Source organism: Nyctibius grandis, chromosome 14 (genome assembly GCF_013368605.1).
Source record: "Nyctibius grandis isolate bNycGra1 chromosome 14, bNycGra1.pri, whole genome shotgun sequence".
NCBI lineage: Eukaryota > Metazoa > Chordata > Aves > Nyctibiiformes > Nyctibiidae > Nyctibius > Nyctibius grandis.
In genome coordinates, this window is record NC_090671.1 from 4,863,453 (window position 1) to 4,889,708 (window position 26,256).

The following is a 26,256-nucleotide window of genomic DNA, read 5'->3' on the forward strand; positions in this document are numbered from 1 at the left end:
TTTAGGGTTTTTTCCTTCTCTGTATGCTCCTTTGAAGCCACATTACATTGGCTTGATCCCAGCAAATTACTATATTTGTCATCACGTACACTTAATAATGGATAGAATTCAGTAAATGAAAACATCAAAGGTAAAAACGGTGTTGCTACAAGAAGTCAGGCTCTGGGAGGCTATTCTGCCTTCCATTCTGTTCACACGTCTCTGCTGTCCATTACTTGGGTTTTGCCCTAGTGTAATAAGCAGAATACAGACCAGTAAGTCTAAAATAAGAGTAATGTTCCTATTGTGTGCCCATTTACTCTTTCATGCAGTCATTCTCAGTGTTAAGTAATCCACTTAATTAGTAATTCAACTACTTTATTGCATGTAGGGGAGAAGGGATTATATTGGAACAGTTAATCAAGGCAGACTATTATTTACCAATAAAATAGAATTCCATTAGAGGAACCCAAGACATCTTTGCCTGGAAGGATATTGGAGAATGCCAGGAACCCAGTTTTATAAGATAGCTGTCACACAGTGTTATCAGACCATCTGCTACTTCAGGAGAAAAGAAGAAAATCATAAAAGAAAATGCACAGAAGTTGTATTTAAGTGTGTGTAGGACAATGCAAAGTAGTTGAACATGTTTAATCTTTATTAAACTTGCCATTAAAATAGAAATCAGACTTCTTGTGATTACTAATTGGTATATGTCTCCAATCTGCATCCAAACTGATTTGTTAATGTAACATTGTTCGTGAGCCTACTATTAAGCTGACCAGTTTAGTGTTTTAAAGCTGCTTATGTCTTGTCAGTGAAGCACTGAATTTGAGGGGTCTCAACCACCATATTAATTACACCTAAGGAAAAACAAGCAATTCTGCAGGAAAAAAATAAAAAACCCGATACTGCAAACATGAGAAAAACAAGCAGGTATCACTCGGGGTCTTCAAACTTCAAAAGTTTCCCCTATCACAATTACCAAGATCACGTTAGTCAGGGTGACTTAAGAATCAAGTCATGGCCTGGCAAATTGTTGCAATTAAGGAAATCAACATATACTAAGCACTAGTAATAGGTTAAAATGGGTATAGCAAACCCAAGTCCTTTTCTTTCAACAATTCATCCTCAACGCAAAATCCCTGAGTACAATTAAGTTACAGGAGAATGGTGTCTGGATTATGACACTCCATAATTTAGCTCTTGCTCTACTACTAGAACTATAATATAGCTGGTTAATCTTTGCAGCTTTCACCCTTGACTGCTGCTATTCTTATTACCTCACAACTGCATATTGTGGCACTAGTAATAATCTGAGAAATACAATATTCCAATCCTTAGTGCTGGGGTATAAAATAGGGGTGCTGGTTAATTCGCAGCAGGAGTCTCCCTCCTGCTTCCCAATGGTTTAGTCTGACTGCTAGCAATTTATAACATTTAAGAAACACTGAAAAGCTCACTGGTTTTCCTGCACTGAAGAATCTGAAATACTTAACAGAGTGCTGAACCATTCATAGCACAGTCTGGCAGGTTAGAGTGAATGTAAAATTGACAGTGGAGAAGTTTACTTCTTGTTTTGTTAATTGTCCAGGCTCCTACAGTTTAAAATAGATAATTCCAATAGACCAAGGGAAAAATCCCTTCAGGATAAAGTGATAGAGAATATTTACCTCCTCCTCAGTGTTTGAAAGGTTTCCATATTCAGCTAAGGATTCTCCACATGGCATCCAGTTGTAGCGTTCAGTCAGGTCCTAACATACAAGCAGATGTTCATTTCTGGTTTTATAGACTTCAAAGTTCTCTGGTTTCAGGATAGTCTGTTTTAAAAGCCTCTGCAGCTGAAGGTCTTCTGGGTGCATAAGGAATCCTTGAAACTACACAATATAGGCAGATAATTTGTTGCTATGTTTTCTTCTCTTTACAGTTTCCCTTGACAAATATTGCTGTTCTTTGTCTAAACTTAATGGTCTGTGTCCTCGCCCCCCCTCAAGCGTACAGCAGGTATATACACTTATAGAACATAGACTGGACAATCTTTTAAAGAAGAACAATGGTAATATTTTCAATCTTAGTTTAGGTAAAGGAAATCATGATGCCAAAGAAAGACAGAAATAAGTAACACAGAATGACAGAATTTTCTGTCACATATTGCAGGAGACCCACAATCTGTTGTCTGTCTTCGCAAAGTCCTTGAATTATAAGGACGTATCCTGCAGAAACTATATGTCATGGTTGGATACTGTAATTACAATTGACAATTACTGTTACCAGCCAGTATTGTTGGCATGTCTACCTAGGGGGGCAGGAAATTAGGAAAACTGTAATAAAATAATAAAATGCATGGAAATTGTAACAACACACTGATAGAGCAATGCCAAAAAAGCTCACCATTCTTTAAACACTCTTTATTAAGAGTATGGAAAAAAAATCTTTAGAAACTAAAGATGTCTTTTTACATTAATGTTCACATGAAAATTTCTTACATTAAATGTTTTTACATGGACTCCAAATTGTTACTTCTTTTTAGCCACACAAAGAAGATCTTCTGTATCCGTCTGAGCTTTCTGAATTCACTGTAGTTAGGGGACCTGGTACTCTGGGTGCAGACGCCATCTGAAACAAAAGCACGCAGTTAACAACAGTCCTGGTTGAAAGGGTCAGCCCAGCAGCCCCACTGCAGCTTGCTGTGCCTGGAATGAAGAGGGGGGTCAATCTGCAAAGGAGCTCTGTCCTTCAGCCGCTGACTGAGCCTGGAGAGCATGGCTAATGGTGTGCACAAAGGGAAAACAGGGGCCAAGGTCACTCTGCAGAATTGTCTTGGTACATTACTCAGTTTGGGGACAGTTCTATTAGGCTCCTCTTAGCTTGGGCTTGATGGGAGTGTATAAAATGAGACAAGCAGCTGCCCTTAGGAAATCTCCATTGAGGTAACAGTTTTAAATCCTTCTGCTGTTGGTGACACCAGAAGGAATCACTTGCACAAGATGCTCATGCATCATCAAGTGCACACCAAGTTATTACCTAATTTAGCCACTCAAAGTAGATAGATTCATTCATATATTTTCAGACCAGAAAAGACGATCTAGTCATAAGGACTCCCTGAGAACTGCACTAAGTGACTCCAGCCGAGCTAGCAAACATGTTTTATGAAGTCATCCAACAGGTGGGAGCAGAACCTTACAGCAGGGCTGGTATCAAGAGGGGCTGGAGGTAGATAATAAATGGGAACCACAAGCCTGCCCAGAGCACTTCTCAGAAGCAGCAGGGCAATTGATGATAGGGCAGGGACTTTCAGCATGAACCAACACCCAGGGCTATTCCTTATCATAGGCTTGAATCACAAGCTCAGTGGGGCAATCCCCCGAATTATGTGGGTGCACTGCTCCTGCTCATCAATTAAGCAATAAACATAGCAAGTTATAATGGAGGCACTAGTATTTGCATATCAAGATACCCAGCAAGCCAAAGCCAGAAGTGAAAAATTTAACACTTGATGCTCTGCCACAGAAGTCAGCTGGAGCTCCAGAACATCCTGCGAGTCTTGGGAACATTCATATAAACCCAGTGGTCACACTTCTCTGCTGGGGGTTGCACAAAGGCTAGCAAATCTGCCAGTGTGGCTTTCTCTCAGCCCAAAGCCTTTGCCAGAGGCTGAGACCAGCTGAACCTCACCACTGCCAGAGCTCTGAGCAGGCTCTGCAATCTTCCAACGGCAGCACCTTCTCCTGAACCGTGCACAGCCAAACGCACCTCTTCCTTTTGGGCACTCCACCTGCTTCCTTCTCTAAAGCTAATGGGGCCAGAAATAAGCCACACTTCTCCATCCTCATTGTCCTAGATTTCTTTCCATAGCTTACTTTTCCATGCTGCAGACCTTCTATCCCTTCGTTTTACTCTCCTTCTCTCTCCTGCTTCCCTCCCTTTCCCCCTCCCCCTGCTTTCTCTCCCTCTGCACTTTGTGAACTGCTGCTGCAGTGCTGAAGTCCAAAGTTCAGTAACTTGCTAAGCACACAGATAAATATGAACCTTGGAGAATTTACATTGCTCCAATGTAAACAGATAGCCAAGGGTCCCTTTATCAGCACTGGCTCAGGACAGTCGTGGGGGGTCTGAAGTGGCTCAATTTTGTATTTTGTTTTTTTGGGGGGGGCGTAAAGGCGGGAGGCTGTGCTGTGCCCACTCTCCTGACAGTCGGGCGTGTTACCTCAGGAACATGGTGTAGGGAAGCTGGAAGCAGGATAACCCGAAATTCAAATCCAAGAGACACCAGCCTGAAGACCATGGTCTCGAAGCTGAGTCATCTTCAAGTGGAGCTGCTGGGAGCACTGCTGGAGTCGGGGCTAACCAAGGAGACCCTGATCAAGGCGCTGAGCGAAGTGGAACCCTACGTGCTCCAGAGTGAAAGTCAGCGCGCTATCAATGCCCTCCAGACAGAGAAAGGGGAACCCTGTCCCGACATCCCCAACCTCCCCAACGGAATGGGGGAGTCCAGGTTATCGGAAGATGAAACATCTGATGATGGGGAGGAATTTACCCCTCCAATAATGAAGGAGCTGGAAAACTTGAGCCCTGAGGAGGCTGCTCACCAGAAGGCTGTGGTGGAAAGACTATTACAGTAAGGACAGATTTGCTGCTCCTCTTTGCTGCTTTCTTGCACTCTCCCTCTAAATCTCTTCTCCTTTCCCCTTCCACTCAGTGTCCCTGGTATTGACAGTTGTTCTAGCTGCACAGAGACAGTCTTCACCCATGCCAGGGCTAGCACCCTCCCAAAACACTCCCCTTATTCTTTATAAATGCTCAAATCTCCCTTTTCATCTCACTTAAAATGCACGAAGGGAGCCATGGAGCCTGATTACATATTTGAAGTGCTTATATCATCAGGCTTCAGAATAGTCCGAGGCCTGTACAACTTGCGTCTCTCTGACTGAATTTTAGTTTTTAAGATTTAAATTTTTAATGTGATTCACAATTTCAGTCATTGGGAAAGAAAAAAAAAAGAAAAAAATCTGGTCATTCTTAACTGGTGCTATATTTGCCTTAGGATGTACGGTAAATTGAAGTGTAATGTTTCCCTGCTATATTTAAGGAGATTAATATTGTAGACTTCACTGGTTTTTGCTATAGATTATTGGTCAAAGACAAACCAAGAGAACTCATTCTTGTCATTCTTGTGAGTACAAAGTTCTCCTGACTTCAGTGGGGATTTTTCTTGTAGAAAGAGCACACACCAAATACATGCAGAGGTTAAAACCTGCACAGGACACTTTGCTTCTACCATCCACTGCCTGTCACAACTACAAAGTACCTACGCAGCAACAATTACAGATTTTACTGCCACACAAATTTGCCTTTGCATAAAAGACATTTTTGAGATCAAAAGACAGGAAAAGTTCCCTGAACCAATAAGCTTCACGATTTACTCGGAGAAACATTCACCAGGATTCCCATTTGGGATTCTTGCTGGGATACAATTCCTGTGGGCAACATAATAGGTTTGTCCAAGAAAGGATCAGGCCCATCCAACCTATCACACCAGACCAGATTCTTGCCCATCTGTTCTGGGGGTATTTTGAAATGACGAGCTGACAGAAGACAAAAAGATGCAGCAACATCCTGCACTTAAAATCTTCACTAAAATTAAAATCTATCTAGAGAATTTCTCAGGCTTTCTGATCACTCCCTTTCATGCTCAAAGGAAATTAACATAAAATGTAACAACAAGCAGCAAACATTAAATCCCACCACAAAAGGCCTGAGCTAGAAAAACAGCATGACAAGAGTTAGCACTCACTGTCAATACTTTAGAGAAGAAAGCTCCCTGGCAGATTGGGAGTTGATGACTCTGCAGCACCCAGTGGAGGAAAATTCACTGGATCAGCTCTTACCTGGGTGGGGAAAGGATTCCCAGTAATTCAGTCTTCTTTCTGGCCCAGTACGTCTCTCTCATCTCATCCCCACTTCCAACTCTGTCACATCTTTTAGTCTCCTCTGTTCCCTTTACCTCTTTCCCATTTTTATGTATTTCCCTTCTCTCCTCACTTTTGTCTCTGCTGCTGTTCCTCCCATTTTGTTGTCTTCTTGGCTAATTCTCTCTCTCCCTTCCACTTTTTCTTCCCCTCATCTCTGTCTCCTTCTCATCTTCCTGAGTCTGCGTACAGGTCTTGGGGTAGTTTGAGCCCAGTGGCACCGGGCGGGCCCTGGCTAGTTACTAATTATCCAATGGCTTTATTATTTCTCTTTTGTCTTATAAATTTATAGATGAAAAGACCATGATAAGCTTTTTGATCATTAACTTCTGATGGTTTATCAGGTATCTCTTCACAAAGGAAGCCATGGAACTTGAAGAAGAGCACCTGGCTTTAACCCATTTTCTGTAATGAATGGGTGAAGCTGGACTGAGGTGCCATCCGCTGTGATCTGAGAACAGACACACGGATGGAGGGAATTCCTTCCTGCCACGCTCACTTCAGCATGAATTCTGGTTTCTGATCCTCCCTGCCTTTCTAGGAGCTTGCTGACAGTCTTTCCTGTGCTTACCACCAGCCTCAGCACAACAGTCTTACCTCTCTTGAAAACTTGGGATATTAATGCTATCCGATGAAATCTCACATCTCTCGCTAGACATCTGTTGAGTAGCATTCCCATTTAACAAACGGGAACCGAGGTACAGAGAGATTCTATGCCCTACCTAAAACCCCAAGATAGCACAGAGAGGACTGGGCAAGAACCAGGATCTCCTAAGCCTTGTACTGGGTCTCAATTGCAAAGTTTTGTTCTGAAGCTTCAGAGTTTTCTTTCATCAGTCCCCTGTATCACAGGATAGAGCAATTCACTTCTGCTGTTCAGGACAGTAAGAAGGGAACCAGAAGCCTCAGTTTCAGCAAAAAATTTCAAATGTACTTACAGGGATATAATAGATCAAAATTAGTCAAGGTAAAAAGAAAATAGTAGGAAGTCTATTGACATGTTTCAAATTTCTGGTAAAAGATTTTAAAAAAGCATCTGAATGTCTGAGAATCTATTTGAAGCATCTGAACCAGTATCAGGGTTTGGTAATATGTAAGCAGTTGTTACCTACTAATAAACCTTTTTGTTTGTAAGAACAAACCCTTCCATTAATAGATGCCTAAAAGTAATGTCCTTAAAATAGTATTACAAGTATTGTAAGACAGGGCAGAACAGTCTATAACAGAAATTACTCCCAGCAATAGACAAAAGGAAGGCAGGCAAGAGACTCCATGCCCAGGGACTCCCAGTAAAACTTCAATGCTTGCAAAGCTGTTTCAGCATTTACACAAGGATTTCAAATCCAGAAACCAGATGGAGGCACTTCTGCCTTTAGGCAGAAGCCTCTTTGGGAATTATTAACTATTCCTGGTCTAATACAGTAGACCACATTTTAACAGAGAGATTGACTTGTGGGCAGCTATTAGTGATACAAGAAAGTCTTTGTGGTAACTGCAGTCGTTGCTTATAAAGTAGAATCAGGAAAGTGTCCATTGCTAGGCTTTCCAGGAGCTGGAAAGGAAAAAAATGACAGCACCAAGAGACCAAATATGGCCTCACAGGTCCACTGAAGTTGAAACCACAGTTTGGAAAGCACTAGTCGAAGCTGAATAAAACAGGTGGTAGCCAAGATACACCCACATGACTGGGTGCACCTGTGGGCATTGATTAGATTTTGTCCCTACAGAAAAAAAAACATCTGATAAAGACAGTTCAGACAGAGGTTGCTCTAGTGAGGAATTAGCATCGTTTCATTTTGTCCCTCAATCTGTCCCACTGCTCTTCCATAGATTTACAATTTGAATAATAACATTCTTTCCAGATCACTCCACACAGAAAATTAATTGCATCTATGATAAAGAATAAGTAACGCACTAGGGAGATGGAGCTGTGTGGAGTAATTCCCAGATACTCCCCAGAGCAGAAGGCAAGAGAGAAGCTGCCTTGGGGGAAGGGACAGATCGTACTACCGCAGGTACAGCAAATGCAGAGAGGTATAGCAACAATTCACCTGTAGGGCAAGGGGTGAAATTCCATTAGGAAAGAGAGAAATTGAGATAAGCAACAGATTTCCCCTGGAGGCAGGGATAAACCCATGTTTTCCATGAGGAAAAAAGAAAACAAAGATATAATGATAAAGGTTCAGTCTTTTCCCCGTGTAAACGGTGTCTTAGAAGGGCTCTAGCTGGGGAATCTGGAGATGAAGCTGCCACACCCCTTTCATTTCCACATATAAACCAAGATGAGGCAAACCAGGCCAAGTTCAACAGAAAGGAACCCTGCCGGGACGGTCTTACCTTCCCTGCTCTCTGCCTAGCCCGGCTCCAGGCTGTGCACTGACATCAGTCAGGGTTGTCTGGCAGGCTCCAGAGGAAAGGGCCAGAGGATGGTCCTGAGTACTTCACAGCTCTGAACCTCTGTTTAAGCAAGGTCTGGTCCAAAGCAGCAATTGAGAACCCACCTCAAGGAAATGAAGGCTTCTCTTGCCTGAGAATCTGAGAAGAGGAAAGAAGGAAAGAAGAGACAGAATGAGGAAGAGGAGGGGAAAGAAAGGAACAAAGGAAAAAGAGAAAAGTCAGGAAGAGTGAAGGAGGGAGAAGGTCCCCTGAATGTTACATCTCCGGCTCTCTGGAATGAGTTTTCTTTAATGCTAACAACTTGATATTTACTTTCCATTTAAATTTGAGATGTTGCTATAAATTATCAACCAGCCTCTTGTTCCCTTTGAGTTTATAACTAACTACCTGGGTTACTTATTGTTCAGGTAACAAAAGGGAGGTGAAAACGCCCTGAAAAAGTGACCTCAGAACTAAGAAAATGGGAAGCTGGCATGGAGAGAGGATCCAGGCCCCTGTGGTTGAGATGAGCCAGGGAGAGGGGCTATGCTCAGATGACAAGCAGCAACTGAAAGCAGGAGAGCAAGACTTAGGAAGAAGGAAGTAAAAACTAACTGCGTGAGGAGAATTTGGAGACAGATATTAGACCTTGGAGAATAAGAGAGGAATGGGGATACAGCTTGTGTCTTGGGAGAAAGGGAAGCTAAAAAGCAGAAAACAGGCTTGGAGACAGAGAAGAGCTTGAGCAAGGCAGACCCATTTCCGCAGTTCTGACTCACTGAAGCAATTGAGATTTTAGCGCAACTACAACCAGCAGAACTAGGTTGGTGAAATCCTACCCTCTGACAGCCAATGACAGTGTTACTGCTAGTGAAAGAGTGAAGGTTTCAACTTATGTCTTAGTCAATGGTGAAGGCTCTGCAGGTGGAACTATGTATGTGGGCAATGGTTCATGCAAGGGTTCAGCTGACCAACTGCCATCACTTGTTCTGTGATGTAGCCTTTGGCCACAAGGAACTGCTGCATCGATATTACAGCCTGTGCTTTACAATGTACAGAGTAGCTGGGATTTCCTACAACTGTCCTATGAAATCATACTGTACTAAAGATTCCCCTGCACTGTTTTGCCTCACAAAGCTCTCTGCTTTGTCTCAAAAGAAGACAGAAAAGCCACAGGGCTTTAACCACTGTGAGAAGAGACTCATAGATACTTCCTACTTTATTCCTACCATAAAGAAGTGAGGATCTCAATAGAGGAGACAAAAGTGACTCATGTTTGGAGTGCAGGAAGGAAATCAACGTTTCCATCAGCGATAATATAGTCCTTCCTCTTCCCATCTGAGACAGAACTCAAATCTAAGAGACTGGAGGTTCCAAGTCTGAGCCTTGTCTCCTTTGTCTAGGGATTTGTGTAATGAATTCAGGGTGCAGGTGCTGGCCAGACTATCATAAATACAAAGGGAAGAGATTGGTCCTTGGTTTGGACAGCAGGAGAAGAGAAAAAAAAAAAACACACTGAGGAAAGAAAAGCTTTCATAAGCTCAGCCCAATTTGAGGCTTTTGAAAGACAAAGATGGTTAAGTGAATATGCCAGAAAATAGAAACCCCTATAGCAAGTGTCCCGTCATAAAAGAGAAACAAATGTTCCTATTTTAAGCAAGCAGGCTCTTCAGAAAGCTGTAACTGACACCATTTCTGTCACATTTTAACTGCAGCAGAGCTTGCTCCTTGGACTATCCAGCCACTGGGAGAGAGGCTGCGAGGGAACAGAGATAAGGGTGTTTGTACTGAGAGAACAGGTGTGGACTTTGTCCTCCTTATCACTGTGCAGCCTCTGACAACCCCCTGAGTCAACAAAGCAATGAACAGTACAGTTGTTGCCTGTTGCTCAGACCTGTGTGTTCTTGTGACAGTTTCTGCACAATCCTAAGTATCTTTTTCCCCCCATTGCTCCTTTGATGCTGATGTTGGATGGGACACCAGTGTATTTCTACAGCATGCAAACCGCTTCCAGCAGACACTGCACATAGAAAACACAGAAGGATGCTCTTTGTTAAAACCAAACCAAAGGTTTTCCTGTAGGGAGGCTCCTGCCCTGTTCAGATCTACACTGCCTCGTTTCACATCTTTCTGTATCTACTGTGATTTTCAGCTCTGGCAAAATCAATACAAAGAAGTCAAAGCAATGTTTTCTCTATTTTCCTTAGAAACCTTCACGGATATTCTAATCAGAGATTCTAAAAGTCAGAGATTCACACTCATTATGAAATCCTGAATCAGACTAGCTTCTCAAGTATTCCAAGGAGGTCTCAAATAGGTCTATTCCCTCAGGTGTCACCCCAAAGGAGGGTAGCAATAGGAGGAATTAGTGGTTTGCCTGTTGTTCTTTATTGCATTTAGAAGCTTTGAGTGGATCTCAATGTGAATCAGTGTGTTTGAATAACACGTAGCAGATGTGCAAGAACATAATCCTGGATGGCTTGGTGTATACATACGCACACACGGCTGTCACGTCACAGTATAATGAAAGCCTGTTTTCATTTCCTGAATCACCACAAGGCAACCCAACCTGGACCAAAATCAGGGCATGAGCTAGGTTCAGCCTAATATCACAATGAATCTGTCTTGAAAAATTAAGTACACCTACCCAAAGCACCTATGCCTTAAAGAAAAGGTGATAGAGAAGAAAAGTTATGTAGGGAAAGGGAAGAGAGAGGTCAACTCTGAAAAAGAGATCTGTAGTCATAAAACATCCAACTGAATACTGAAATGCAGAATCACTTCCCTCCTCATACCATTTCTCACTAGCAGCAAAAATGCTTTACATTCACATTACTTTCCAGCAGAAAGGTCCACTCCTTGCTCACGTCACTGGTCAGCACTTTCTATCATTTAGATGACAACTGCCTAGACAGAACAGCCCAGAACCTTGTATACAAATAACCACAGACAGCAAAGACTATGGCCGTGTATCAGGAAATTCCCTTGATAACCAGAGAGTCCCCTTCTAAGGGGAGATCAAAGTACCTACAGCTTAAAGGAAGTTAGTGCTACATCTTTTGCACTTCATTTCTAATACCATACAGTTTTTACCCTGAATGCAGAGTCAAAACTGAACAAGGTACCACGCTGAGGAACAGCTTTCCCTTATGCAGACAGTTAATGCTCTGGCCTCACCAAACACACTGGTGATGACTGACATGCAAGGTGCACCTCAGGAGGTACTAGTGCACTTCCTTGGAATTCAGGTCTGCTGAGTGCAGGTGTTAGATCTCTCTCTCCTGAGAAGTGTTTTCTGCTCCTTCCAGAGAGGATCCTTGGCGAGTAGCAAAGATGGTGAAATCCTACCTTCAGCAGCACAACATCCCTCAGCGCGAGGTGGTGGACACTACTGGTCTGAACCAATCTCACCTCTCACAACACCTCAACAAGGGCACTCCCATGAAGACCCAAAAAAGGGCAGCCCTCTACACCTGGTATGTCCGCAAGCAGCGAGAGGTGGCCCAGCGTAAGTATGGCAACAACTGTTCTGCTGTCTCAATTTCATAAAGGCCTCTGCTGTCCCTTGCTAGTCCTTAATCCCTATTTTTATTAAGGAAAAACTGAAGGAAAAGCCACTTTTAGCAGGAAGCTTAGACAAGTCTAGGTCAGTATTCAGTAGTGAGGTGAACCAAATAGTACACGGAAAACATTCCCTTGTGAAGCAGCCTGCAGCCACCCACCCCACCCTCCGTTTGGCTAAAGAGAAGCAAAATAATACTCTCCATTTGCAATTAGAGTTCTACATCCATCCTCAGACTAAAGCAGTGTAGTGGACAGATGACAGAGACAGAATTTCTGCCCAAGAACCACGCTTTTGCAATTTCAGCTAAAGCAACAGTTCTTCTAGCCGCAAAAAGCAGCGGGCTGCTGTACTCACTGTGAAAAACCACTGTGGGCTATCACCTCACACCCTCTAAGCCCCTTCATTACAAGCACCCACTGGGAACCCATCCCTGCAGCATGTACTTCTACATTCATGAGCCTGTCTGGAATCTGTCTGTCTTAATTTTGTATTGGTAGGTTCTAAGTAAAATGAGACATTTGGCCTTTGGATGGTTTTTGGAAAGCAGAACTCCATTCATGCTTACTCTAAACTCAATTGCATTTGCTTTCACTACTCCAAGGTGGGAGCAGAGATGCAATGCATGCAAGAGAAAGGACAGGTAAATATGGTCCTGCTAGGAACATCTTATCAGTTTTAGCAGATTATGGAACTTCATTTCCACTCAATTTAGATTCAACCCTCCATATTGTACAAGATATTCCCCAAGGATAACCTGCATTGGGCCTGCTAGGCACCCAAATAGACAGAACTATTGGAAATGCTTCCAGAAAGCAAATTCCCTTGCCCCTTTGTGCCTGCAGAATTCACACATGCTGGCCAGGGTATCCTGACAGAGGAGCCCATGGGAGATGACCTGCCAACCAAGAAGGGAAGAAGAAACCGCTTTAAGTGGGGTCCTGCCTCACAACAGATCCTGTTTCAAGCCTATGAGAGACAAAAAAACCCCAGCAAAGAAGAGAGAGAGGCACTGGTGGAAGAGTGCAACAGGTAAAGATGAGTGTCTGGTTTTGAAGAGAGGCACAGCAGGGCCTCTCTGTGGTTTTGGTGTTTGCTAGCACCTATGAGAGGCAGGCTAACGGCACAGCAGTGGGTGTCACCACTGACACCAGCCACGTTTGAATGAAATGCCACAACTGAGCATTCACTGTCCACAAAGGATCAGGAATGCCTCATGTCTTGTTATACCTGGCAGGATCCTTCCACACAGTGTGCCAGACCACAGCCACCTTGGGGCTGCACACTTAACTCTGTCCCTCTGACTAAGCCCGGCTCAGCAAGGCTCTTCTTGTGCTTTCCCCCAACAGAGCTGAGTGTATTCAGAGAGGTGTTTCCCCATCTCAGGCCCAGGGACTGGGCTCAAACCTGGTGACAGAGGTCAGAGTTTACAACTGGTTTGCCAATCGCAGGAAGGAGGAGGCTTTCCGGCACAAGCTGGCCATGGACACCTTCAGTGGACCACAGCCCACCTCTGCTCCTCCTCTAACTCCTCACAACTCTTCCTCCCTCCAGCCACCATCTGCTCTCTCACCCAGCAAAGTTCACGGTAAGAAACACCTAGAGGGAGATCTGAAAGAGACACCAGTGAACCTGCCCAAACTCAGTCACCAAAACTATCTCCCAAGTCCAGCCCTTAAGGAGGTGAATCTACAGACAGAAAAAGCAGATGCTACAAGGAAAGAGCACCAGTGACAGAGACCATGTCTCTGAGTGAGCAGAATGGCTAGAATAGCAAGGGTGACAAAGTTCAGTAACAAAACTTTCAGCCAAGTCTCCTCACTTACTCTTTGCCATCCTGCACTCCCTCACGGCTGGCAGGCAGCAATCCCCTTTCCAGGAGTCACCCACTGGCTGCCATCGGAAGTCAGGTCTGTATCCTTTCACTCACGTGTGTGCCTCCTACCCTTTCCAATACATAGGTCCATCAGACTCTGTGACTGAGTTTTCAAGCATCAGGAAAGGTCATTCTCCATCCAGAAAGAGCAGAGCTTTTGCAGCTTCATAAGCCAGAGCTGGTAATTCCTCTCACTCTGGGAAGAGATGATGTCCCAGAGACTCTCCTTTCTACACCCACATTCAGAGGGGTGGTTTCTAGTGGACCCTGCTTGCTGCCTGTAGCACACACAGCCATACGTTAAAGTCAGTATTTGAGGAAGCAGTTGCACCAAGTTACAGAGGAAAGCCAGGGCAGGGTGGCGAGAACACTACCCGCCTTGTCTCTGCCTCGAACATCTAAAGGCAAGCGCATACAAAGGAAAATTAATTTAGTGCTTGCCAAAGTTTCTCAGTTTCTTATTTTTGACAACTTTTCCCTTCTTTGTGATGCAGGAGTGAGGTACAACCAGCAGCCAGCCAGCGAGACAGAGTCCTCCAGCAGCAACCACCATGGGAACAGCTCCATGGTGACCACCCAAACCATCCTGCATCAGGTTTCTCCCCCTGGACTGGAGCCCAGCCAGAACCTACTGAGCACAGACACTAAGCTGGTAAGTGATGTATACTTAGGTTCTGGTGACTGGAGGATGTCACATCCTCTGCCTGTGGTCACATATGAACTATTCAGAAGTAGTTTTTCCTACAATACTCTTAAAACCACCTTCTTATAGAGATATTACATAGCCACTTTGCACTGACCATGTAACATGAGCATCCCAAGACACATGTGCACTCTAGACTGCTGGTGAAGGCAGGTATTAGAGCATGAAAGCGAGTATGGCCATTTCCTTATGATCAATCAAAACGGTCTATTCTGAAAAAACAGAGCTCAAGATATGACACCATTTCCTTCTTCCCAGGAAACCCTGTTCTTTCCTCCTTTCCCCAGTGAGATTCTTGTCATCTCATCTCCAACACTCAACTGAACTCTACAGAGTTAATCAGACACCAATGGGATTAACAGAACAGAGACCTGTACTTACATCTATCTTACCTGTAAAAATTAAGCCCAACAGCCTGTATGCAGCACATACCATTGAGACATTTACTGGATATCCAGATTGTAGCAAGCTGCCTTCTCAAAGCAAATTTCCTTTTGAGATTTGACTACACCTTTTCCCACGTAATTAGCAATGAAGCACTAGAAGTACATGATGATCATCTTCAGTTTGCACATGTTGCCTTGCTTACAGAGAAACAGTTGGCAGAAGTTTGCATTAGTGCATACTGGCCTGAAGCAAAGTTACGTTCTCTATAAATGAGCATGATTTAAATCTCGTCAGTCACTCACTTTGCTGGCTCTCTGGTCTCTTCCTGAAGAAAAAAAGTCTTTCATGAGGTTCTGAAAATCTTCTACAGCTGTCTTCTAAAATTGATATCAAGATGATTTGTCCCACTGTTTAACCTGTTGCTGCTCACTCTTACTAAAGATTCCTTACAGTTTTTTGTCTGAGGGGAGAAAAATAAAAGTATAATATAAAGCACTGAACTTTATCAGCCAAATTGTTAGAATGCTGTTTTGCTGTTCCACAGTAGTTCAACTACAGTCTCCAAAGGGTATTGCAAACTCAAAACCCTGTTAGACCATAGACACAGGTTATGTGGTTCATTTTAGAAGTTGAGAAAACAGTCAAGTTATTAAATTTCTCAATGACTCAAGGAGAGACTGAATGAGCAAGACACCCAAGCACACAACAGTCCTGTTCTATCCGACAGGTACATTTCCTCTCTAGCAGCAGGGAACTGCCAGGTAATCCGGCCTGAAGAACATACTGTATGAGAAAAAAAGTCTAAGGAAACTTTTCAGCAAGTCCTATCTAAAATCTCAATCCGAAAACTCACTGGCCACTAAAAGACACTTGCTGGGAGAAAGGGAAATTACAGGCATTTCTCAGAGGAAAAGGTGAACAAGAAAAGAGGAACTCCTGGATTCTGTGCTGAACTCTGCAGCTAAAGTTACTATGTAAAATTACCTGAGCCTCTTAATTTCTCCGAGAGTCATTTTCTACCCTCAGCTGTAAAACAGAAGATAAACTTTCCCTATAGACAGTACAGTGGGACTAATCTCATTCTTGTTTGTAAAACCCTTATAATTTCTTAAACATGAAAGAACTAAAACAGCAAGCATTTACTCTGAGTATTTCAACAGCTGACCTTTGGTATTTAATTGATGAGCACAGGGAAACTGCAGACAAGCAAATGTCAAGTCTTTCTAGTTAGTAAGTGGTCAGAGCAGGCAGGAAGAGGGAGAAGGACGTTTATCACAGCTTTGGGACTCGCCATACTCAACCTTCTGCAGGTGGCATTTTCACAGTCCTCTTTTCACACAGGTCTCAGCTCCTGGAGGAACTCTCCCTCCTGTCAGCACCCTGACTGCCTTGCACAGCCTAGAGCAAAATCCCCATGCACTGAGCCAGCAAACTCAGAACCTTATCATGGCATCGCTGCCGGGTGTAATGGCAATCGGAGCTGGTGAGACCTCATCCCTAGCACCAGCATTCACCAACGCAGGTGCCTCCACCCTGGTGATAGGTGAGTAGTGTTCTGTAATGACTCTGCTTATCAGGATTCAGATAAAGAGTTACCTGTTAGAATTACCTGCCTCATTTTCAGAGACAAAAGTACTAAGTTGGCAGTGATATGAACCTGGGGAAATTGTCACAAACACTAAGGATCTTTGGCAGCACTACTTACAAGTACTACTGGAATTAAGGGACAGATATTTCTTATTCATGTCAGAATTAAGTTACAGACAAATCCATGTCTTAAGAGCAAGGGACTTTTGCAATCTATTCCTATGCCAATGTTTTGTTCTGCTGCTCTGCATATTCCCAAATACAAATGCCATACTTCCTTAAAAGTATGAAAATTGAAGTATGTTCATAGTGCTTGACAGACAAAACATCCTGTTGTACTTCCTGCAAAGAGCAGCATATGCCTTTGGAACCCACAGCAGTAACTATTTTTTATATTTTTCATTTTGACAGCTTTTCTGGACTTGTATGAGATTTCTTTTCATTCCAAGACTAGTCTACTGCCAAAGTGCATCTCATTAGATAAAGGAAAATAAAATGTATACTCTTACACTTTCTTCCCAGGAAGAAAGAGGCCTTATTTTGTTCCATGGTGACAGCTGTGAGCTAATTTCCATTTCCTCATTTGTACCCAAGATTATGATATGGAACCTAATTTTGTGCAAACAAACAAAAAAAAAATTTGAGATTTCCGCACAGTGGAAATCTCTCAGTGCTGGAAAGACTTGCTGATTTGCAGGAACAGGGTCTGGACAGTTGTGGGAAATGGGTAGTAATGTGTGAAACCTTCTACCTCTTTCTCACTGGTCCAAATTCCATCATTTGGCAGCCCAAGCAAAATGAGCTTAAACTCTGTTCCATGTGGCTGGACAGCTACAGCATAGTTCTCTCTGTTGCCAACAGCTTCATTAAAAAAAAAAAAAAAAGAATAAAATGAACTGGACATGAGACAATGCTCTGAGTTTCCTTCTGAGCAAAGCCTCCCTGGTGGAACTCTAACAGGTTATCACTAAACTGGCAAGTGACCTACGCTGGTACGCAAGGATGTACACAGGAACAAACACTGAAAGTCAGAGGTGGTTTTATGGTACCTGTCTGCATTCTACATTTTCCACACTCCCACTTCATTTTCACAGGCATGAAATTTATTCATAATCACAGATAAACAGAATGCCTGAAAAGCAGGATCCAAAATCACCCTGCAACAACAGGGCTGCCACGATGACTATTGCAGCCACCCCCATTGCAGAGCAGCCACACTCCTCCCATAGTGTGTGACATTACTGTCATCAGTCCTTGTTTTTCAGGCCTGGCCTCAACCCAGCCCCAGAGCGTACCTGTAATAAACAGCATGGGGAGCAGCCTCACTACCCTACAGCCTGTCCAGTTCTCCCAGCAACTGCACCCGTCCTACCAGCAGCCCCTCATGCAGCAGGTCCAGAGCCACATCAACCAGAGCCCCTTCATGGCTACCATGGCACAGATACAGAACCCTCACGGTAAGAACGTGAACTCATTTGCTCAAGCAAACCAAAAAATAAAGGCTCTGTTCTGGAGCATTTGCTGGGTCCTTGGCCTTGCAGCACTCCATTTCCCCTCTTCTATTATTGCTGCTTTAATTATGAGATTATTTTTCTCTTTCATTCATCTCCCTGTCCCTCCGCTCCCACTGTTTCAGAGGCAGACAGCAGGTCCACGTGCATGAGGAGAACAACTCAGCCAAACTAGTCTCACGCAAAGCTCCAGCATCCACATGATCTTGTTTTCTTTCATGCACAGCTCTCTACGGCCCCAAGTCTGAAGTGGCCCAATACACACATACAGGCCTCTTACCACAAACCATGGTGATAACAGATACAGCCAATCTCAGCGCCCTGACTAACCTGACACCAACTAAACAGGTAACAGCCTTTAGCACATGCCTTTGTTCCCCCACCTTAGAACTGCACCAGCCTGCAGGCAGCTCCTTGCTTGTCAGAGTTTTTGGGGGTGTGGTCTATGCCATCCCAGCGGGATGATCTTTCTTATCTCCTCGCCTTGCTGGTACCAGCTGCAATACTGGAGGCGTTACAGCAAGCTCTTCACTGCATCATCAAGGAGGATTTAATCTCCTTGGAAACAGCACCTGTTCACTCTTCTCTCCTGCCTGTTAGAAGGGATATAGAAACCAGGCACTGTTAACTTTCTTTTCTCTAGACATTCACATCTGACTCAGAGACTCACACGGAGTCTGGGATGCATACGCCAGTGTCACAGGCGCCAACAATACATTTACAGAACCAAGACACAACCATCCAGCACCTGCAGCCAGGCCCTTGTCTCACCTCAAGCCCTGCTGGTAAGAGCAGCAGCCACTATTATCTTAAACCACATGTTACTGTTTCTCTTGCCAACACTGTAAAACCCAGACAGAAAAGGGTAGCTGGGGCTCACCATTCCCTAAGAGGGCTCTACCTGTGTCTTGCGGGGTTTGAAAAGCTGGTGCAAGGAAAAGACTGAGAGCACAGTCTGTGCAGGCTGTGTAAGGCCAGACTGGGGAAATGGGACCCTTCTTGAGAATCTAGAGAGGAAAATAACCTTAAAAATATTGACAAAAGTCAGTGTCCATGCATGGCCAATCCTGCAGGCAATTATCAGGGCTGAAAAGACCAAGACTCCCTCATGAAAAGGCTCCACTTGGATCTTCCCAGTTCTAAGAGAAGAACTAGGACATTAACAGTCAACTAGAATCCTTAAATCTGAACTCCCTGACACCGTCAATGCTTTCAGCCTAGCTTTGCACTTGAGCTAGGTCTATAACAGCACACAAAACAGAAAAATGAGTTATGCCCCTACACCAGGAGGTTTTAGTCATGCTGTAAATGCGAGTGTGTGCACATGTAAGGGAACTGCAGTGAGAATTTGTACTTAACTTCTGTCTGTGCCTTTGACAGTGTCCTCCAGCAGCCTGGTGCTGTACCAAAGCTCTGACTCCACCAACAGCCACAGTCAGCTGCTGCCATCCTCTCACAATGTCATCGAGACATTCATCTCCACACAGATGGCATCCTCCACTCAGTAATCAAGACAGCTAGCTCAAGGGTGACTGCCATGACCAACCTGTCAAGTGCAACTCCAACTGTGTTTGCCATCACTGTCACCACTGCCTTCCACGGGAAGGAAAGGCTGCTGCGCTCAGCCGACCTCCAGCCCCTACTGCCTCATACGAATCCCTTACTCAGCTGCCTCCATGAGAGAAGATGTCTCAGGCTCAAGACAGAAGCCATGGAAAGATAATGCTGGCACTGCTAAAATCCACTGTCCTCAAAAACCCAAGCAAACCCAAACCCCACTAGCCAGCCTAAAATGACCAGATGTCCTTTTGTGGCTGCCCAAGAAGGAATCCCATCAAGACAGGGATCTGAATGCAACATGGCAAAAATGCCAGGGCGTGGATGGGACTTTCATTCTGCTCAGCCTTCATCTAGCTGGGCCTGTACAAACCTGCCAACGCCAGACTAAGCCATGCAGGAAAGAGCAAAGCTGAACTGCCAAAGAAGGGACACCATCTTCAAAACACTCACCTCCTTCGCTGTAAAGAAGCACAAATGGGAACTATGAGAAATAATAGTATCTTGGAGGCAAGAGTGAGGTTCCTGACTTCAATGAAAATCACCAGGAAATTGATTCAGGAATGGCTTGGCACAAACCTGTCAGTATGGGATCACTGACTACAAGCTACAAATTCTTTAATTAACTACAAAAATACCAAACATTCTCAGTTAAAAATGACCTGCTCTAAAATCATGCTGTCCTAGTGGAAATGGCTTGGTTATTTTTGATATAGCTCTGCTTTGTTTTAAATGCAGAAATTAAAGTTTAACAGCAGCAAGGAGATTCCAGTTCTCTGCGTTAACCACGTGGATTCTCATCTCGTGCCCCTTGCTGACTAAGCCGGGGTATGGCATTCTCCACAGGTCCCTGACAGTGCACAGCACCTGGGAGGTTCCCATGCTCCACAAAGAGCAGCAGTTCCTTTAGGTGTTCTCTATAAAGATGTCATCTTAGATTCATTTTACAGAACATGGTTTATTCTTAGCTTCCCTGTAGACTAGATTCTGCAGTTCTTGATGTGCAAACAATTACCCAGGGATCTAACAGTCCTACTTGCACTAAATTAAGGTTTTTAGCCCTAAGGATCTACTTATATAATTCTGCTTCCAATTATTCCTCTCTCCTCTATTTACTCTCAACCTTCATATCACTGAAATGTCACTAGCCAGACATGAAAAAAGCCCTAATTGACATGTTTCTGTCATTGTGACCGAAACAGAGCTATTCTTTCAACTGCGAAAAGGATTAAAATCCTTGAGACTAGAAAGTGCTCAAGACTTAAAAGGTTAAGATATACAGGAGGATTAAAAAAAGACAGAGCCCAACAGCAAACTCTTCAGTTATATCAGGAAATTTCAAAATTGCAGATGTCCATTACAGTTTGTGTAATATGATCTTCCTCTAGATACCATCAACCATCAGAGACTAATTTCAGTAACTAGGTTCTCTGAGGAATTTTATCCTAGAATTGTTTCCTAATCTCCCATGTGCATCATTTGCAAATACATATAACTTCCAGTTAGCATAATCATCATAAAACAAGTCAAAAGATAATTTTTAGACCACTCTGCATTTGAAACCCCAGGTGCTAGCTTCAGTATACTGAAGTTTTAACTGGCCATAAGACAAGTAACTTCTGCTGGCACATTCAGTTAGATTACAAGCCAATTTTCTACTTAGCCTTTCCATTTTTGGATGCCAACTGTGTTTTCTTGATTAAAAAACCAGCAAGGATCTTAGAGTAGGAAAGAAAATATCTTAGGTTTTCCCACGCTCAAAGAGCAACAGTTCACTATTTCAGTTTCTCTAATCTGGCTTTCTGGTCTCCTGAATAGGGCAAATGAGTTAAAGCTACTGAAACCCAACAATCTTAAAAACAGAAGCGTATTTATCCAATAACAGGTCATTTCCTGAAATACTGGAGCTGAAGTATAAACGGACTAAGAGCCATGCTGAAAACTACCAAACCCCACTGTATTTCAGAGAGACAAAAGTCATAATCAACCAAAATAAGGACTGAAACACTGTGACTTTCAAGTTAAGCTTAAGTCCTTCCTGTAGCAATTTCATAGCATTGATCACCAAGCAACTAAAAAGCCTTCTTCAGCCATCTTTCTCTCTGCTGGGAGAGCCACCTGAATACAGCAAGAAAGACACTCTTGTACAAAACCTGCCAAATTAAGTAAAACTAATAGCGTAGTAGAATTTAATAACAACAAATGCCATAAAAAACTATACATGAAAAAGAAATTTCAAAGGACACAACTTCAATAGAACTACTTATTCATAACAACTGTGAAATAAGCTCACTGCATACTCTGTTTATACACAGGGGCCCTGGACAGGTGCAGACTACAGAGGGATTAGTAACATGGCAGGTTTCAACAACAGATTGTTATGATGATCGCAGGAAAAATAAGGGGGCCCTGATATCTGACAGGATACTTTTGATAAATGAGTCTCCCACAGGCTGGAGCTATTCTTAGTAGGCATCTAGGAGGAGGCAAAGAGAAAAAGGAGTTGATCACCTGTTGCCATGTAAACCAAATTCAATTCATCATATACTGTCTCCAGGACACAAGATTTGGTTTCATGATGTGAAGGAACAGACCAGGAGGGATGCAGCTATGATTATACCCCTCTGTCACGCAAGTCTGTGCACAGTATTTAATCCTGTTACACTAGGTCTGCATAAGCAGCGGCATAGATAACCGCTGTGCTAGAGAACAATGTTCCCTTCCCCAAGGGATGCCAGCAACGTAGGAAGTCACTTAATTCTCTCAGGCCACTAAGCTTTTAGAACAGAAGCTTTGCCAATTAATTTTCCCCCATCCGCAGCAACTCTTTTTGTTAGATTTTTTTCAGCATCCTTCATCCATCATAATCACCTGCCATTTGCAGAGCAAAAATCTTCATTCTCTATTCTTCTTTTTCTTCTTTACCGCTCCTGGCAACACTGAGTTCTCTGTATGATTGCTGTCCTGTCTCTCATGCTGTCCATTTGCAGACACCAACCGTGGCAAATCTTTGTTGATCTGGTCACACTCTGCTGGGTCTATTATTTTCTCTTGAATATTGTTCTCTCTCCTAATTTTCTTTTTCTTCTTTTTCTTCTTTTTTTTCTGGCTGTGCTCTACATAACCCTCACTCTGATCCTGGCTGGAATCCTGGGACAGTGCAGGAAAAGCACTTTGCTTCAGAATGTCCGCAGCTGACACCGCAGCCTCCTGGTACCTTTGCCACTCTTGGTCACTGTCCGTGTCACTGAAAAGGTAACAAAAGGGAAGGAAGTTACATTACACTTTTGCCTTGAATTCACCCAAAGCACAAACAGCAGAGTAATCTAAGATGAGAACACCTGATAAACACCCAGTGGTTCCAAGACTCCAATACAAGTTAGCATGTCACCAGTTTGAAGGCTGAGGTGTTCTTTACACCTACTAGGAGGGGAAAGAAATCTCCCACAAGCATTTCTAGTTCCCCAGCACTAAAAGAAAGAAACAAAAAAAATCTGCTGTAGTCAAATACAGGAGGCATAAATACCTACTTCTCAAGCTCTTCAGCTTCCTAGTCCCTTGCAAGAGTCCCAGCTGCCTCTGAAATGTGGGATGCAATAGTACTTCAGGAGCAAAGCAGCTGACACCATCTCACCTGGAGCTAGATGGCTGTCTCCTCCTTGCTGCAGGGCAAGGCTCTGATTTCCCACAGTCTCCTGGGACAGAGGAAGAGAAGAGGCGAAAACCTAAAATACATAAAAGGGAATTTTAGCCATGGTATAAAACAGAGGTGAAAGCAATCAACAGCAATCTCCCTGGAAAGCCTCACTGCTGTTATTGTATTGCTATAGTGCTTGACAGCAATTATTTGGGACTATCCAAGAGGAGTTAGGGCACAGAGATCACAGCTTCCAAGTAACAGCCTTCACAGACCCTAACAGAAACTCTTCTATTGCAAATGCTTATTAGCTGGTTGGGTGTACAACTGGCAATGGACAGGATCCATTCCACTTGTCATCATTTAACTAATAATGTCACAAAACAGCCACAATGGCTGTGACTAGAACTCACCATCATCTCCAGAGTCAGACTGTTGCACAGACATTTGGGAAGGTCCTGATGAGTCCTTCAAGACAGTGATGAAACTAAACAGAAAACCCCAGTCAGACCTTAAGACAAGTTTGTGCAAACTGAGCTAAAGTTGAGTATTTCTAGGAAACAAGACTACAGGGAGATGTTACATAGCTTCTTACTTTTTCCTTAGTGAAGCTGTCTCACCTCCCAGCTTTCAGAGCAGACCATGCCTTCTCTCCTTAGCAATGCATGCCACAAGAATGACTTAAAAGCAGCATTTCTAAAGCCGACTCTGAACAGTAGGAATTCTAGTTCTCCAGGGCCATATTTACACAATAAATAAAGACAGTGGCAGCCCCATCAGAGGCATACTGCCAGCACAACCCTGAATCAGGTATTGGTTTAGGTTGTAAGAATAAATGAAAGATTCTCATGCCAGCCTTTAAATGATCAAAGTGCTAAGGCACACAGATTCTGCTTTTTCCTCCCCACAACCCATTCACCACAGAGGCAAACAGAGACAGACAGTGCTGCACAGGGAGCCTTTACCAGAGGGGCACAGCACACACAGGTTAGTTCACAGACTATTGGAAGTTTGCATTAAATACAGGAATGAAGGAGACAAGAAGAGAAACAACTTCTCCTCCATATCCAGGTTGCACTCAGTTCTTGAGTTTCCTGGTTTTAGCATGCAAAAGCATCAGTGTACTTGACCCACAGAACAAACTTTTTAGTATTGCTTGCCAATACCTGTCTAGCATTGCTCCCAGTTTCTTCGCAACATGTGCTCTAAACTCTGGTGTTGTCTGTAGCTCATTTCCATCCTCACCATGACCGTTCACCTCACGCCTGTTTAAAATAAGAATAATGATTATTTCTTTCAAAGCAAATAACATCTGGTGCTCTCAACCAAGCAGGAGACAAGGGACTGTAAAATCTCCTACCCTCCAGGAATAAATTCATACTTGATAGGAAAGACTGCTAAGAAAGACGGAAAATAGCTCAGTAGTAACAGTTCCATTCCCGAGAGCTAAATGTTATTTAGCCATCTCCATCATAGTTAGTAATTGGATGATTTTTCTCATTGAAATAGCCTACAAAAGCAAATAAAATGATGTCAGGACACCCCTTCTCTTGCATGTAGTTCCTGTGTTTGCTGCCACAGTTCATGCAAAACCTGTCCCAGCAGAGAGGATTTTACTAAGCTGCCTGGCTGACAGCCTTTGAAATTGAGCCTAGAGAAATGCTGCAAACTTAGACAGGACAGCATCACCTCCACTGCAAGGCTCCTAATTCAGGTGTTGTTTTCCAGCCGACAAGTGCTTGCGTTTGCAATTGCAATGTTTTTTTGAAGAAAAAGATTTTTTTTGGTATATAACTCTACTAATTCCTTCATGGGACACTTGTAGAGTTGGGAGATTTCTGACACTTGGAACTCATGCTGTAACTGACAGCAGTACTAAGTTTCCAACTTCTATATTCCCCTGCTGCTAGAGGGATGATAAATGTACTTTAAAAACCTATTAGCTTTAGATTTAAGCATCATTTCAGATTATCGTTGGACTAATTCCTAAAACAGAACAGGCCCTTCCAGTAGGAAGTATCACAAGGCATTAACTGTAAGTAGCACAAATACAACATACATTAATTTTTTCTTCAGTGAAACATAAGTCTGAAGCCAGAAGCAAAAATACCTTAGGCTAGGCTGAGCGGGCTGTAACCGATCGTTTTTGAAGCCACCTGATAAAGGAAGAAGTACAGGCAAGTTTAAAAGACCTGTGACCAGGACCTCTTTAATCCCCCTTCTGGCACATGTGATTTTATAGCATACAGAATGATGCCTGAAAGACAACACACGCCCAGCTTCGGGGGAAAAGTTATGAGGGGAAAGGGAAACTTCCCATCGGCCAGGCTCTGGCACACAGCCTGTCCGGGCAGGGGCTCCGGCCACGGCACAGCCCACACCGGCAGGGCCGGGACGAGCACCCCCTCCCAGCGCCTCGCCTCGGCGTCTCTGGGCACCGGTGGCTCACGAATTGGCCCGGCAGACACTGGCACCGCGGCTGAGAGGTGCCCCTGCCTAACCACCGCTCCCCCCGGACAGCCCCGGGGCAGGAGGAGATGCGGAGGGGCCCGGCCCAGACCGGCGGGGAGGGCAGAGCAGAGCCTAGGTGACCGCCGACCCTCACCGCTGCGCGGCTCCGCCCGCGCCGCCGCCTGCGCAGCGCAGTCCCAGGCGGCCTCCCGGAACCGCGCTGCCGCCTCGCCGCTGCTGTCCGAGTCCGAGTCCGTGTCCGTGTCCAGGCCCGAGCCGTCCCTGGGCGCCGCCATCTTGAAGGCGCGGCAGCCGCGGGGCGCGCTGGGCGGTGTAGTCCTGCCGCGGTGCATGCTGGGGGTTGTGGTCCGGCCGCGGGGCATGCTGGGATGTCCGCGGCGGGGCCGGCCCCGGGAGCGCGGTGACCCCCGCGGGCCGCGCTGGGCACCTCCGGGTCTCCCGAACGCGGGTTCGTCACTTCTCCGTGAAAGAGGCCGGGTGAAGGCTGCGCTCACGGGAAAAGCGGGGCGGGGCGGTCCGGGTGGTACCAAAGACTTAAACGATTAGCAGAAGCAGCCCCCTCTGTGTAACCTGTAAACAGAACCGATTTTCCTTTCAGTGATTTTCACTCTCAGCAAAGTGTCTGCTTCCAGCTCTGATA

General features: G+C 44.2%; 2 protein-coding genes across 7 annotated transcripts; one reads left to right on the plus strand and one right to left on the minus strand.

The window, feature by feature from the left end:
• Positions 1-237: 237 nt before the first annotated feature.
• C14H12orf43 (chromosome 14 C12orf43 homolog) lies at positions 238-25,948 on the minus strand. 2 transcript variants are annotated; one of them, XR_011049194.1, is made up of 8 exons: positions 25,750-25,948; positions 25,255-25,300; positions 24,311-24,409; positions 23,558-23,631; positions 23,142-23,232; positions 22,383-22,754; positions 2,466-2,595; positions 238-1,856 (listed from the first exon to the last, which is right to left on the minus strand). XR_011049194.1 is itself a non-coding variant. In XM_068412364.1 (6 exons), exons 1-6 carry the CDS (start codon positions 25,946-25,948, stop codon positions 22,403-22,405), a joined length of 861 nt encoding a protein of 286 aa, XP_068268465.1. In that variant the 3' UTR covers positions 22,379-22,402. The 2 variants fall into 2 exon arrangements, 1 of the variants encoding a protein (XP_068268465.1); XM_068412364.1 differs by lacking the exons at positions 238-1,856; positions 2,466-2,595 and having other exon boundaries at positions 22,379-22,754.
• HNF1A (HNF1 homeobox A) lies at positions 4,263-19,458 on the plus strand. 5 transcript variants are annotated; one of them, XM_068412359.1, is made up of 11 exons: positions 4,263-4,597; positions 11,633-11,832; positions 12,732-12,918; positions 13,236-13,474; positions 14,257-14,414; positions 16,194-16,395; positions 17,705-17,896; positions 18,177-18,298; positions 18,350-18,376; positions 18,594-18,735; positions 19,331-19,458. In XM_068412359.1, the coding sequence occupies exons 1-11, from the start codon at positions 4,263-4,265 to the stop codon at positions 19,456-19,458; spliced, it is 1,932 nt and encodes a 643-aa protein (XP_068268460.1). The 5 variants fall into 5 exon arrangements, with proteins under 5 accessions (XP_068268460.1, XP_068268461.1, XP_068268463.1 ...); XM_068412360.1 differs by lacking the exon at positions 18,350-18,376; XM_068412362.1 differs by lacking the exons at positions 18,177-18,298; positions 18,350-18,376; positions 18,594-18,735 and adding an exon at positions 11,949-11,970 and having other exon boundaries at positions 11,633-11,850; positions 12,703-12,918; positions 16,194-16,335.
• Positions 25,949-26,256: the final 308 nt, after the last annotated feature.

Coding starts and splice junctions, on each gene's coding strand:
- C14H12orf43 (XM_068412364.1), bottom strand. CDS start 25,948: ATGCACCGCGGCAGGACTACACCGCCCAGCGCGCCCCGCGGCTGCCGC. Junction 24,410..25,254: donor CCCGCTCAGCCTAGCCTAAG/GTATTTTTGCTT, acceptor TATTTTAAACAG/GCGTGAGGTGAACGGTCATG. Junction 22,755..23,141: donor AGACAGCCATCTAGCTCCAG/GTGAGATGGTGT, acceptor TTACCTTTTCAG/TGACACGGACAGTGACCAAG.
- HNF1A (XM_068412359.1), top strand. CDS start 4,263: ATGGTCTCGAAGCTGAGTCATCTTCAAGTGGAGCTGCTGGGAGCACTG. Junction 18,299..18,349: donor ACCTGACACCAACTAAACAG/GTAACAGCCTTT, acceptor GAACTGCACCAG/CCTGCAGGCAGCTCCTTGCT. Junction 18,736..19,330: donor TCTCACCTCAAGCCCTGCTG/GTAAGAGCAGCA, acceptor TGCCTTTGACAG/TGTCCTCCAGCAGCCTGGTG.